General features: G+C 53.2%; 1 protein-coding gene across 1 annotated transcript in view; it reads left to right on the top strand.

The window, feature by feature from the left end:
- The window catches only part of RBM38 (RNA binding motif protein 38), a 34259-nt gene extending 22653 nt beyond the window's left edge, over positions 1-11606 (top strand). The window contains exon 4 of the mRNA XM_027086912.1: positions 11160-11606. Within this exon, the coding sequence (XP_026942713.1) occupies positions 11160-11184 (25 nt within the window). The 3' untranslated portion in view covers positions 11185-11606. The remainder of the gene's footprint in view (positions 1-11159) is intronic.
- Positions 11607-13815: the final 2209 nt, after the last annotated feature.

The raw sequence follows: 13815 nt of genomic DNA, 5'->3' as shown, positions 1-13815 counted from the left end.
AGTACATTTATGACATGGAGAGATGTTCACGGAGCACTGTGGAAAGGAGACAGAAGCTTCTCTGGCAACACTGGGCCCACAGTCCCGCATAGCAATGATTAAACACGTGCTTTCCCCCTTTTCCACAGTCCCCACCAGTCCTTATTGTGCCTCTCACCAAGCTCTGGTGGGCATTTTCGTTTGCCAGCTAGGAGCCATGGGAGAGAGACAAGGGCGGGGAGAAAGCAGGGGCCACATCAGATACACATATGTTTTATCCACCTCGATGTCTAACTAGAGGACATTCATGTAGTAGCCCCTTGATGGATGGATGGAGGGAGGGAGGGATAAATGAATGAATGGAAGAAAGTATGGACAGAGAGAGAGAGAGTGAGAGAAGGAGGGATGGAGAGAGAGAAGGAAGGAAGGACTGATGGATGGAGGGCTGGGTGGAGGGGTAGAGAGATGGAGAGACATGGATGAAGGGATGGATGGATGGATGAATGGTAGGTTAGATAGACTGCTACCCCCCATCCCCACTCCAGCAAAGTCAGCACAAGGGTCCAGTGCAAGGGTTTGGAATCAGACAGGCTTGAGTTTGGATTTGAGTTTCTTTCCTTACAAGCTATGTGACCCTGGGTGAGTCACTCACCCTCTCTGATCCTCAGTTTTCTCATCAGTGCCTCCTAGGACACCAGTGGAAAAAGCAGTGAGGGCCAGGTTTGAGGGAGGAGCTCGAGGAGTGCCAGCCCTTTATTACAGTCAGTGCTTCTGTCCTGCTCGGCCCTGAGAAAACGGGTCGGTTCCTGGGGAGACTTGGCATTTCCCCCTCCAGTTCTGAGGATCTTGGGATCTCGCTGGATCACTGCCAATGCTGATAGCACCCTTCGCTCACTGGCTCTAACCTCAGCTGGACGGATATAACCCACCCAATACACAAACAGTCTGCTGTGAACAGGGGGAGGGTCCTTGCAGCACCCCCCCGACCCTGACCCCAGTCCTGGCTGCACCACAGAACCTGCCTCCACAGGGCTTCCCAAAACAATACTGCATGGGCCCCACCGGGACCAGCTGAAGCCCAGTCTCTGGGAGGAGGGCCTGGGCATGGGTATTTTTTAAAGAGCATCTAGATGGTTCTAAAGTGAAGCTTGGCCTAAGAACCACTGTGTCTAGTACCTTTCAATTTTTTATATGTTTCCCCCTGTCCGTTTTTCCTTTGTTTTTCTCTCTCATTTCTTCAGAGGTCAAAAAGGACTCTGCCTTCCGTAGCTGGAGAAAGAATTCAAATTTGTTTCCTTTTTAGGGTTTTGATAGTTCACTTTAAAAAATATTTTTTTGGGAATCCCCTTGGAGTACAGCTGGTTAGAGCGGGAGAGACGGGAGCCCATCTCTTTCCTTCATGTGGCTCTAAGACCCTCCATGAGTATAGCGTGGGCTTTTATCGTAACTTAGACTGGTTTGAAAGGACAACGCTAAATGCAATCAAAGCCAAAAAGTGAGATGCCAGTTCACAGCCCCTAGGATGGCTAGAAGGAAAGGCCAGGAAAGAGCCCATGTTGGCGGGGTGGGAGGGGTTGGAACTCTCACCCTGTGGCGGGAATGTGAACGGAGGACAGGCTGGCAGTTTTCAAATGATTCAATGTGGAGTTACCATATGACCCAGACATTGCCCGCCTGGGTATATACCAAGACAAATAAAGACATACGCCCACGCAAAACCTTGTCCATGGATGTTCTAGCAGCCCTATTCACAGTAGCCCCAAAGTGGAAACCACCTCAGTGTCCACCATTGAAAAATGGATAAACAAAGTATGGTATCCCATCCAAAGACTATTACTTGGTCATAAAGGGAACCGATGAAAAGGGAATGAAATTCTTTTTTTTTTAATTAATTTTTATTGGAGAATGTTTGATTCACAATGTTGTGTTAGTTTCAGGTGTACAGCGAAGTGAATCAGTTATACGTATACATATATCTATTCTTTTTTTTAGATTCTATTCCCATATAGGTCATTACACGATACTGAGTAGAGCTCCCTATGCTATCCAGTGAGTTCTTATTACCTATTTTATATCTAGTAGGGTGTACATGTCAATCCCATCTCCCAGTTTATTCCTCCCCCGCTTTCCCCCTTGGTAACCACAAGTTTGTTTTCTACATACGAAATTCGGATACATGCTACAGCTCAGGTGAACCTTGAAAACAGGATGACAACTGGCAGAAGACAGTCACAGAAGACCGCATCTTGTATGACTCCATTCATATGAAATGTCTAGGATGGGCAAATCCATAGAGATAGAAAGTACGTCCGTGCTTGCAGGGGCTGGGGGGGGGGTGGCCTGTCCCATACCAGGCACACCTCACCAGGCAGGTCTTAGGAAACCAGCAAGGCAGTGGCTCTGAAACAATGAGAAAAGACAATGAAAGCATATTCCAAAAGAGCAATGGACGTCACCGCGGGAAAAGGCAGAACTCTGGGCCCTCCCCACACTTCTTTATCGTTGAATATCACTTCTATTTTGAATGATGCATGCGATGGGCACCCAGTCCTTCTTGATGTTTGTACCCAGGGTATCGGCTTGGCTGGAGCCGTGGGGCAAAGGCTGCGACCAGGGCCAGGCCCAGCCCAAGTAGGGAGTCGTCCCTGTGCTGGGCTGTGTCTCTAGGACACAAGGGGAGGGGAGGTTCTGGGCTTAACCAATCTGGGGAGGAGACCCAGACCTCTCTGAGGCCTGCACCCCCACTCGCCTGACCCTGGGCCTCCACCTCTATGGTCTGAGGGTGGACGTGGGGGCATCAGGTATAACCTGGGGGGCGGGGCTCTGATGAGGGGCATTCACGGACTTCAGGGCGGGTTGAGGGGTGCTGTCTGGCGAACGGATTTTGCTTTCTACTCTATACGTATCTTTGTTTGAATGTGGTACCACGTTCACGTATTGCTTCTGTGATTATAAAAAACAAGAAGAGTGAAAAGAAGTACAATCTCAGAGTAAAACATTGGATGGCTACAGAGTTCAGTAACGTACAAAGGAATATTCCCTCCAATCCCAGATAACATTTGTGTTTGTTTCTCCAGATTTCTCTGTAGCAAGGCAGTGACAGTCATAAATATTTTTAAATGAGACCTCCCTATTTTTCAATGTGCTTGTCCACTGACCTTGGTAGCTCACAGCCCCCTTGTCGTTTCTGCATTCCGTGAACTCTGCTAACTTGTGTTAGCGCCTACCGTGCACAGACTCTCTTCTAGGCCCTGCGGAGACAGCAGGGAATAACGCAGACAGATCCCCGCCCTCACAGGGCTTTCAGTTTACTGGGAGAAGCGGGCAATAGACAAGGAAACAGGTAACTAAGATCGTTACGGAATCAGCAGGAGCTGGGGAGGAAATTAGCTGGTGATCACAGGGCCTTTGCACAAGCCGTTCCTGCTGCCTGTGCCCTTCCCGCAGATGTTCACGCAGTGCCCATCCTTGGCCGACTCCTTGCCATCTTCCCACTCTGCACTCTGCTTGCCTGCCTCCTCTGGAGAACTTATCAGGGTTTGTACTTCTCAGTGCATTTTATTTGCTCATTTAATATCTGTCTCCCATCCTGGACTGTAAGCTGGGAGGGGCAGGAGCAGGCCAGAGACATCCATGCTGGTACGCAGCCTCTGCGCCCAACGCCAGGCACATAGAAAGGGGCTTCTAATACGCGCTGGCCATGTGAATGCTAACTAAGTTAAATTAAATGATCTTCTAAGTCGAGGAGAGGCAATCTGAGGCAGTGGGGAGTGCATCTTCAGGAGAGGATGCACGGGGGCGTGGGTACCCTGCCTGTGGGCTCTGGACCCAGCCAGGACCTGACCTGGGAAGGGCCAGCAGAGTCCAGGCCCGGGAAAAGGAGGGATCGCCTGGTCTGGGTGTGAGGAATTAGCAGAAGTGAGCAGCCGTACACCTCCCTCCCCACCCAAGTCTTCTGGGAAGGATCAGGGATGCCCGCGGGAGTGTGGGAGGTGGACGCCTCCCGTGGGCTCCTCTGGGGATAGGCTCGGTCTCTTCTGAGGGCTGCATGATTCAGTTTTGACCATATTTGCCTCAGAGCCAAGTGGCCACCCCGCGGGACCATGGTATAAATATCGGTTTGTTTACTCTGTGTCCCAGTCGAGCATGGTTCTGAGGAACGCAAGGCTTCCCTGTTGTTTAGCCCGTGAGTTTGGAAAGCGGGCCCTGGGGGTGGGAGTTGTGCAGAGGTTCTGAGTCACATTCGCTGGGGCGGCTTGGGGTTCCTCGGCCCAGGCCACCCTGCGCGGTGCTCATCTCCAGAAAGTAAAACAGGCAAATTCTCGGTGCGATCTCAAGCCCCCTGGTGTGGCGGCTTCTGTGGCCCTCTGCCCTCTAACTGGGCCCGAGTGTCCCCCTGGGAACTAGCCGTTCCCTACATCTGTCCCCGAGGCTCAGGTGGCTCCACCTCTGACCCCGTTGAGATGGGCATGTGACCCAGACCTGGCCAGAAAGAATGTCGCATGCCACTGGCCTTAGTGACTGACTCGGGGGTAGGCACATGGTCCAGCTACAGGCAATGAGAGTCAGTGAGACTTATGATGGGACAGCTGGGAGAGGCAGGCCCCCTGCCTGTGGATTTAACCTGGGGGATGGGAGCCTGGAGCTGCCAGGGTGACCCATGGAGCCTGAGCATGAACCAGCTTAGGAGGCAGCAGAGAAATTAAATCCCGAGGACAGTGTTTAAACTGCTGGATCCAGCCATTCCTGAAGTCAGGCTGAGAGAGCCTGTCAATTCTCTTTTTTCATTAAACCAGTGTATTCGTTTTCTATCAAATCGTCACAAACTTAATGGCTTAAAACAACACATAATAGATGATTATGTCCTACTTTTGTGGGTCAGAACTCCAGATACAGCATGACCCAGCTTGGCCTTCAGCTTGGGGTGGCAGAAGTCAGGGTGCCTGCAGAGCTGTGATCTTTACTGGGGGCTCTGGGGAAGAATCCTCTTCCAGCCTCATTCAGTTTGCTGGCTGAATTCAGTTCCTTGTGGCTGTGGGACTGTGGTCCTCATTTCCTGCTAGCTGACAGCAGGGGTAGGTCGTTTCTTCTAGAGGCTGCCCACATTCCTTCTCATGTTTTCCCCATGGCTCCCTTCAGCCACGGTGGGTCAAGTCCCTCCTAGTGTTCAAATCTCTCCAACTTCCTCTTCTGCTGCTCCTCTCTGCCTCCTGCTAGAGAAAGTTCTCTGCTTTTAATGACTTATGTGATTAGATTGACCCCACCTGGATAACCCAGGATACGCTCCCTCTTTTTTTTTTTTTTAACTTTTGGCTGCACTGGGTCTTCGTTGCCGGGCGTAGGTTTTTCTCTAGTTGCGGTGAGCGGGGGTTACTCTTCTTTGCGGTGCGCGGGCTTCTCATTGTGGTGGCTTCCCTTGTTGCGGAGCACAGGCTCTAGGCGCACAGGCTCAGTAGTTGTGGCGCACGGGCTTAGTTGCTCCGCGGCATGTGGGATCTTCCCAGACCAGGGCTCGAACCTGTGTCGCCTGCATTGGCAGGCGGATTCCTAACCACTGTGCCACCAGGGAAGCCCTACTCTCCCTCTTTTAAGATCTATAACCTTAATCACACCTGCAAAGTCCCTTTTGCCATGTAACAATATATTCAAACTTCATATAGTCCCAATTTCCCGGGATTAGGACACAAATGTCTTGGAGGGAGGGGCGTTATCCCACCCACCACAGCAGTCTGACTTGGGCTTTCTGTCATTTGCAAAGAAAAGAATCCTGAATGATTTGCCCTCCTTCTGGAGAATGATTAGTTGGACATGACTGGATTATGCAGCTGAATTTCTGACTTCAGGAACGGCTGGATCCAGCAGCTCAAGCACTGTATAAGGATCCAAGTTCTCTTTATTTCTCAGCCTATGTTGGTTTCATGCTCAGAGTCCATGGCCCCTGGCTCCCAACCTCTGGGTTATTCCATTGGAAAGAAAATGTGTCTCCTTCCCGCTGGTCCCTAACCTTAGCCAAGCCCATCACAAAATCAACCTCCTTTATCTTGAAGGGCAGTCTAAGTTTCTGCTCTAAAATCCCCCACGTCGGTTAGATTCTGGCTCTCCCTTTGACTAGCCTCAGAACCACTGAATGTTTTCCCCCAAGTGACAGCACATTGTGCCCCAAAGATTCTTATTTTGTTCCTTATACAAATGTCCAAGCTTATTCTCTGTGCTAGGCACTGGAGGTGCAACAGTAAAAAAAAAAAAAGTGGGTGTGGCTACTGCCCTGACAAGGGCATAAGCAAAAAAAAAAAAAAAAAAAAAAAAAATCACTGCCTTACAAATTTGTGAAGGAAACAAGCAGGTGAGGTAATGGAGAAGAACCGGGAGAGTCCAGGTGAGAGGTGGGTCCAGCAAAAGTCACTGGAGGGCTTCCCTGTTGGCGCAGTGGTTAAGAATCTGCCTGCCACTGCAAGGGACATGGGTTCGAGCCCTGGCCCGGGAAGATCCCACATGCTGCAGAGCAACTAAGCCCGTGCGCCACAACTACTGAGCCTGAGCTCTAGAGCCTGCAAGCCACAACTACTGAGCCCATGTGCCACAACTACTGAAGCCTGCACGCCTAGAGCCCGTGCTCTGCAACAAGAAAAGCCACCACAATGAGAAGCCCGCGCACTGCAACGAAGACCCAACACAGCCAAAAATAAATAAATAAATAAATTTATAAAAAAAAAAAGTCACTGGAGAAAAGTCATGGAAGGGGGCAAGACGGTAGAGCGTTCCAGAGATGGTCACAGCCTGTGCAAACGTCCTGAGGTCGGGTGCGCTGGGCCAGGTTGAGGAACTGCGGGGAGGCCAGGAGGGCAAGAGTGTGGTCGGGGGAAGGCGGTTGAGGCTGGCAGAGTGTAGAGGGAACTGGGTGCATTAACCTACCCCCAAGTCCTATAAAACAGAAACTGGCTTGGCTTTGGACTAGCAGCTTCCGGGGGGGTGGGAGCACCCCGTGACATCTTCCTCCCCTCCCCGGGGCACCCCTCCCCTCCCCCAGCACCTCCGCCTGTGCAGTGAGGGAGCCAGAGACCATCGCCAGCACACACTTCCGCCCCTGCTTCCGCCGGCCTCTCAGAATAGCGTTTGGCACCTCACTGAGGTTTCCACCTGCCGCCCTGGCCCTGCAGGCTGTCTCCACCCGCCCTTCCTCTAAGAGCAGGGGAAGCACTATTGTTCCTCGGGTGGTTGACTTAGTGAGAAAGGGGAACAGACAGGTCCAGCCCCAGGGGGTGTGCCCAGCATCCCCGCCCCCTTTGCCCCCTGCCTGGTAGTTTCTCCCACCTCCAGATGCCAGTAGTCACGTTCCTGCTCCTAAGAGCGGTGGCATTTTTATTCAGGATAATTGCACAGCTTCCATTCACCAGTGTAACGACTGGGAATTGTGGGGCGAGGGGGGCGGTTTGTGGGATGGGAAAGTCCCTCCCATCCCCCACCCGGTTCTCTTCCCTCCAGGCATCCAGGGCCTCCAGTTTCAACACATTGTATTTTATGCTTCTGTGTGTCTGTTTCCAAGTCAGCACGCGCCATCCGCTCTGTGAGGCCCTTGTTCCTTTCCCTTAAATACATCTTGAAGATTCCCCGCTGAGCCCACACTGAGCTTGCTATCGCCTGGTTGTCGGCTGCCTAGTATTCCACGTGTGAGTGGGCGTGCTCTACTGCCCGCCCCCTGGGATGGAGGTGGAAGTCGTTTCCAGCCTTTTGCTCATTCAGGCAGAGGTAGAACGAATCACCTTGAGCAGAGTTGCTGGTGCACCTGCCGTTGTCCGGTGCGTGCACACCTGCTGTGTGCCGGGATTTCACCTGCAGGCTCCTTCTCAGCCCTCACACGGCACTGCCGGGAGGTCACACCAGAGGAGGTAACTATTCAGGGCTACGCTTTTAAAGTTCATGTCCCAAACTCAGTGGCCTGGCTAGAACTTGACCCCTGAAATGGGGTCACTGTACTTTCTGGGGCATCTGAAGAGGGATCACATATGCCCCAAACCAAGCTTGGAGATCATCGTGGGGTCTTCCTGTTTTTCTTTTCCTGCTTTGTCCTCACCATGCCTGCTGCCCCCTCGCCCCTGGAAAAGGCTGCCCGGTGCCAGGCCCGGGTCCCTGCCTTGCAGGTGCCTGCAGAGCTCCGCCCTGTGAGCCGACCTAGTGCCCTGGGGTGGGGGCTTCATTACAACTCCACCAGCACCAACCCCCTCCTCCCAAAGAAATAAATACATTCTGTCTCTTTATTGTACTTATTGAACAACTACCAGATACAAAGTCCTAGTGAGGAAGACAAAAAATTCGTAAGTCATCATTGGAATAATTATTTAATTTCAGTCTGATAAATACTACAGTGAAGTGCCAAGCCCTCCTAGGTGTTCCTCTGCCTCAGGGCCTTTGCACATGCTCTTCCCTTTACCTGGAGCACTCATCTTCCAGGTATCCACACGGCTCACCTTGTTGCATTCAAACTCATAGCCCCCTACTCACCGTGCTCCCTCTCTCTTGCCTGTTCATTTTTCTCTGTAGCTCTTATCACGCCTCAAACCTACGTTTACTTTATGTATCACTTATTATTGCTTATTCATCTGTCTATTACCTGTACCCCTGGTGGACTGTCAGTCCATAACGGCAGGCATTCTTGTTTGCCTTGTTCACTGCTCTATCCGAGGTGCCTAGAAAAGTGCCTGATACACAGTAGCTTCTCAGTAAATATTTGTTGAATGAATGAATGACCTAACAGGGGATGTGACCTACTTAACTCTTCGGGGACCAGGAAGGACAGTGTCAGGGGATGTTTTCCTACCACTGGGGACAGACCCAGGTTTCATGGGGCCTGAAGTTTATACAATTTGGGGCACTGTCTTTAAGAAAAAGAGTATATAGTTACATGTACAGAGTAAGGGCCAGAGATTGAAAAAAGACTGGCATTGACGAAGGGAAAGACATTCCAGGCAGAGGGAGCAGCTTGTGAAAAAGCCAAGTGTGGCCAAGAGCCAGGGAAGGAGAGAAGGTGTGTGTGGCCACAGCATTGCCAGGGACCCCTGAGGGGCTGGAGATCCAGTGGGGGCCAGCTTGGAAGTGACAGGGTGTGACATGCGGGGCCCTGGTTTCTGCGGGATCCCGGGAGAAAGCCCGAAGAGGACCTCCGGGTCCTGCAGGACGGAGCCCTGCCAGCCGAAGGTATTCCCACTCACCCTACTGGCCAAGCAGGGGGTGGCCCAGCCCTTACACCCCATTCCACCCCAATCAGCCTCCAGGAATGCATTTCCTGGCCTTGGGGTCCCTGCTCACCCCTACCCCACCCAGAGAGGTCCCCCGAGGCTGTCTGGGGAGGCTCCACTCTGCCTCCCCCTCAACCCCCTGCCGCCCCCCCACCCCATGCCCGGCTCTGCTCAGAATAAAAGCTTGGGGCCCTGGCTGGGGACCCTGTGCTCTGACCCGAAGCCTCTGCCAGCCATTTGCATCACAAATGAGGCTGGGTCAGGCTGTTGGGCCCTGGCCAGCCTGCCTGGTGCTGCCCTCGGTGACTTCAGGACACAAGCCACCATCCAGCTGCTGCACATTCTGCTCCCTCCCCCTGCTGCCTAGATTGTACCCCTGGGGGAGGATGCCCGGTCCCCGGTCCCCAGCAGGCCTGGGATCCTCCTGACCAGCCAGCCCTCCCACCAGCTGGGAAGTACAATTATGGCTGACAAACTGAGCTCCTGTCCTGTCTCTGAATGTCGGAGGTGGGGCGGGGAGGGTAGGGGGCCTCAGCATGTGACATTCTGGCCTGTAGCTCTCACAGCAGCCCACTCTACAGAGGAGGAGACTGAGGCTCAGAGAGGGTGAGCAACTTGCCCAAGGCTGCTCAGCTAATAGCCGGCAGAGCTGGGACTTGAATCCATGCCATTCTGCTCTAGAAGCTGTGCTGTGAACAGGGGCCATCCCCTTGAGGGTCATCTGTGTTTGTCCACCATATGCAGTGGGCCCTGATAGCTGCTGGATGAATAAATGGTCATCTGAGCTTTAGCCTTTCTCCCCAGCATGGTCGGGGTGAGTAGGTGGGCCACTTCTCTTTCTAGACTCTGAGCCCGTGAGGTCAGGGCGCTGCCCATGCCTGTTTGTGGTCCTGGTATACAGCAGGCACTTAATCATTGTTTCTGGAATAAATAATGGAATAAATCAACACACAGACTCTTTCTGAGCCTGGGTTGTGCTTTTCTGCTGCAGGTTCCTTTCAAGGAAGAGGTGGGTTGTACCCAGCTCAGGGTCCCCAGGGCTGAGCGTGCGGCTTGGTCCTGGAAAGTTCTCAGAGGTTCAGCCATGACATTCTCCACAAGCCTCGCGCCGGGCTGGCTGGGGCTCCTGCCCCAGATCCTGGGGGCCTGACCTGGGGAGGAATTCAGGGCTCTCTCTAAGCGAGCCTGGGCACAGGGAGGCCCCTGTCTCTGTCCCCTGCCTCTCCCTAGCTCGGCCCTGGAGTTCTGTCCTGCCCCAGGGCCTTTGCTCCTGCTGCCCTCCTGCCTGGCCCTCTCCCAGCAGCTCTTCCAGGGCTGGCTGCTTCGTCACCTCCTCAGAGAGGTCCCTGTCTAGCTGCAGCCCTTAGATATTTGCTATCCTCACCCCGTCTGTCTCCAGAGCTCTGTGGATGCCTTATCATTCCTCTTGGGTTTTGCCGGTGTCTCCTTTAGAATGAAAGAGGGAGAAAGATGCACACACTACATAGAGCAAAACAGAACGAGAAGGGAGAAGATAGAGGGAGAGAGTCAGATGGAGAGAGAGACAGGGAGAGGCTGATGGAGAGAAGGGAGAAAATAGAGGGAGAGAGTCAGATGGAGCGAGAGACAGGGAGAGACTGATGGAGAGAAACACAGAAATAGAAACGAATGTGAGAGAGAGACAGCAACTCAGAGGCAGAGACACAAAGAGAAACCGAAAGGAAACAGGACCAGCGTCCTGGAGAGAAATGGAGCCGGGGCAAGAGGGAGGGCACAAGAGAAAGTACTGTGCGGTGGACAAAAAGGGATATGGGGGCCCTGGGCTTCCTTCTGGGGTGATGGGAAGGTTCTGGAATTAGATCGTGGTGACGGTTGCACAACTCTGTGTATATGAAAAGCCACATAATTGTACGCTTTACAAGGTTGCATTTTATGGAACATGAATTTTGTCTCATTTGAAAACATGAGAGGACATCAGAGAAACCCAAATTGAAGTACGATCTACAAAACACCTGATACTCTGCAAATCCAGCAAGATCAGGAAGGACAAGGAAAGAGCGAGGACCATCCCTGGGCCTGCAGGAGACGAGATGACTAAATTCAATGCAGGACCCGGGACAGAGGAAGGACACTGGGGGAAAATGCGAATCAGGTCCGCAGTTTAGTTAATGGTACTGCATCAAAGTGAATTTCTTGGTTCGGATCATTGTACTATTATGTAAGAGATTAATATTAGGGGAAGCAAGGTGAAGGGGACGTGGGGACTATCTTTGCACCTTTTCTCTAAGTCTAAAATTATTTCAAAATTAAAAAGTTAAAACAAACAAAGGAGACAGAAACGACTAGAGAGCAGCCCTGGGACAGAGGAACTGCCTGTGCTCCTGACCCCGAGGAGACCACCAGTCAAGGCCCCTTCGGGATAAAGCCCTGGGCTGGGGGGGGGCCTGGTGTCTAGTCCTCTGCCCATTACTGACAAAGAGGCTGCTGATGCCCCGGAGCAGGCTCTAGTTCCAGCTGAGGTACTTCCATGCCCGAGGCTGCAGACCCTGAGGCTCACCAGCAGAGGCTGCTGACAATTCGTGACTCTCCTGTTGTTCATTTAATGGTTTCAGCAGCGTTTGGGGCAGCCCCGGGCGCTCCCCTGCACCCATGACCATGCCTATTGATGTCCCTCTGTTCCACCTTCCCTCCGCCCCTGCTACCCCAACACACAGCCCTTGGTGCCTGCCAGCTGACTCCCGCAAGGCTCCTGGCATCCTGGGAAAAAACGCCACAGATCCTGCTTTCCTGCGAAAATAGCCAAGTGGCAGCCCCATGCTGGGGTTGGGGATCACTTCATGTGGGTCCCCACACAGGACAGGCCGGCCCCCCGTGTTGACCTCTGGGTTCCTGGAAGGAAAATGCTCATTTTTATTTCCCTAGAACCCATTCCTGGACCAGGCATGTAGTAGGTGCCCAACACTTGTGTGTCTCCCAGACACCTTACTCCCAGGACCTCAGCCAAAGGCAGCTCTTTCCTCACCCAATGCTTTCAAGCTTTTTAAAGTGGTGAAATCTACCTTTTAAAAATGAAAATATTCAGAGGATAATAAGCCCCTACTACCACTACCCAGAATTAAACATGACACGAGACACGAAGATTTTGTCACATTTGTCACTAATCCTTTTTCTTTTAAAGAAATAAAATGTTACAGATACAGCTCAGCTTTGCTGTAACTCCCATCACCCTCCCCCCACAGCCAACCTCAGTGGGAGCGAGAGCTGCAGCCTCATGCCCAGGTTTCTACCTACACGTTTATGGTGATGGTCAATTTTCCGTATTGCTCTGTGTGCACCGTTTAAGCAGCTTGCTCGTGAACAGTCTCCTACAGCGTGCAGAGCTCTGATTTTGTGTGTTCCAATCAAATACACGTTGAGGTGCCCTCCTTTTAAGGAGCCGTTCCCCACCCCCTCCCCGACCCCTGCATCTGCCCCAGCTCATGCATCTGCAGCCCTGGCAGCCACACAGGGCTCGGAAGGGCCCCACGCCAGGCTTAATGCTCTGCTGTCTCCGTCTTGAAATTCTTAGTAACTTTTGCACGAGGGGCCCGCATTTTCATTTTGACTGGAGCCCACTAACCGTGTTGATGTTCTGACAACGTGGAACACCTAACCGAGCCCCCGTCCTGTGCCAGGCCCTGGCCCAGGCTGGCCGGCAGCACAGACCACCTCAGCACATCCTCCAAAGGCTCTGTGAAAGGCGCGGTTCCCGTCAACCCCATTCTGCAGATGGGGGTACTGAGGCTCAGAGAGCTCCTGACTTGGGAGCCCACGCCCTGAAACAGAAGACCCACTTTGAAGATTGAATCTGCTCCAGACCCCTTTCTTTCCTTTTTTTTTTTTTTTTTTTACGGTACGCGGGCCTCTCACTGTTGCGGCCTCTCCCGTTGCGGAGCACAGGCTCCGGACGCGCAGGCTCAGCGGCCATGGCTCACGGGCCCAGCCGCTCCGCGGCATGTGGGATCTTCCCGGACCGGGGCACGAACCCGTGTCCCCTGCATCGGCAGGCGGACTCTCAACCACTGCGCCACCAGGGAAGCGCCAGACCCTTTTCTTTTAAAACCAGGGTCCTGAGAGTTGAAGGCTTCCTCGGCGGACCTGGCCCCTGGGCCACAGAGCCGGTTCCCCGCCATCCCCGCGTCCACGAGCCAGAGCCGCCTGGCTTGTCCGTGCTGCCCCGGCCCCGAGGCTGAATTCATTTCACCACACTTCCTCTCCCCGTGGGGACTGTCTCAATGTGGGGTGAACCAACCCGGGGGTTAATCAGACCGCCACTTCCTCTTCCCAGAGACGACGTCTCACAGCCTGCCTTCTATAATTAGACCCCGGCCTGCCTTCCCCGGCTGGGCGTGGTTGGGCCTGAGGCTGCTTTCGGCTCTACAGAGGGGTTTCCACGCGGCTTCCCAAGAACCCCAGGAGCCTGTGGGGCAGGGGGCGTGTGCGGGGGATGCTCAGGCCGCGAGGCCTGGGATGGGGCCTCCTCCGGCTTCCTGGCGGGCCCTCGCCGCCACTACCCCTGCCGTCATGCGGGTGGACCAGATCCATTTCTAGGATCTGGGAGACGGGTTTTGCCATAGTCTAGAGC

This window comes from Aethalodelphis obliquidens, unplaced genomic scaffold, assembly GCF_003676395.1.
Source record: "Aethalodelphis obliquidens isolate GAN/ISIS:26980383/991018 unplaced genomic scaffold, ASM367639v1 scaffold57, whole genome shotgun sequence".
NCBI classification, from domain to species: domain Eukaryota; kingdom Metazoa; phylum Chordata; class Mammalia; order Artiodactyla; family Delphinidae; genus Aethalodelphis; species Aethalodelphis obliquidens.
Note: the sequence above shows the minus strand (reverse complement) of the source record. Positions and strands in the feature narration are given on the sequence as shown.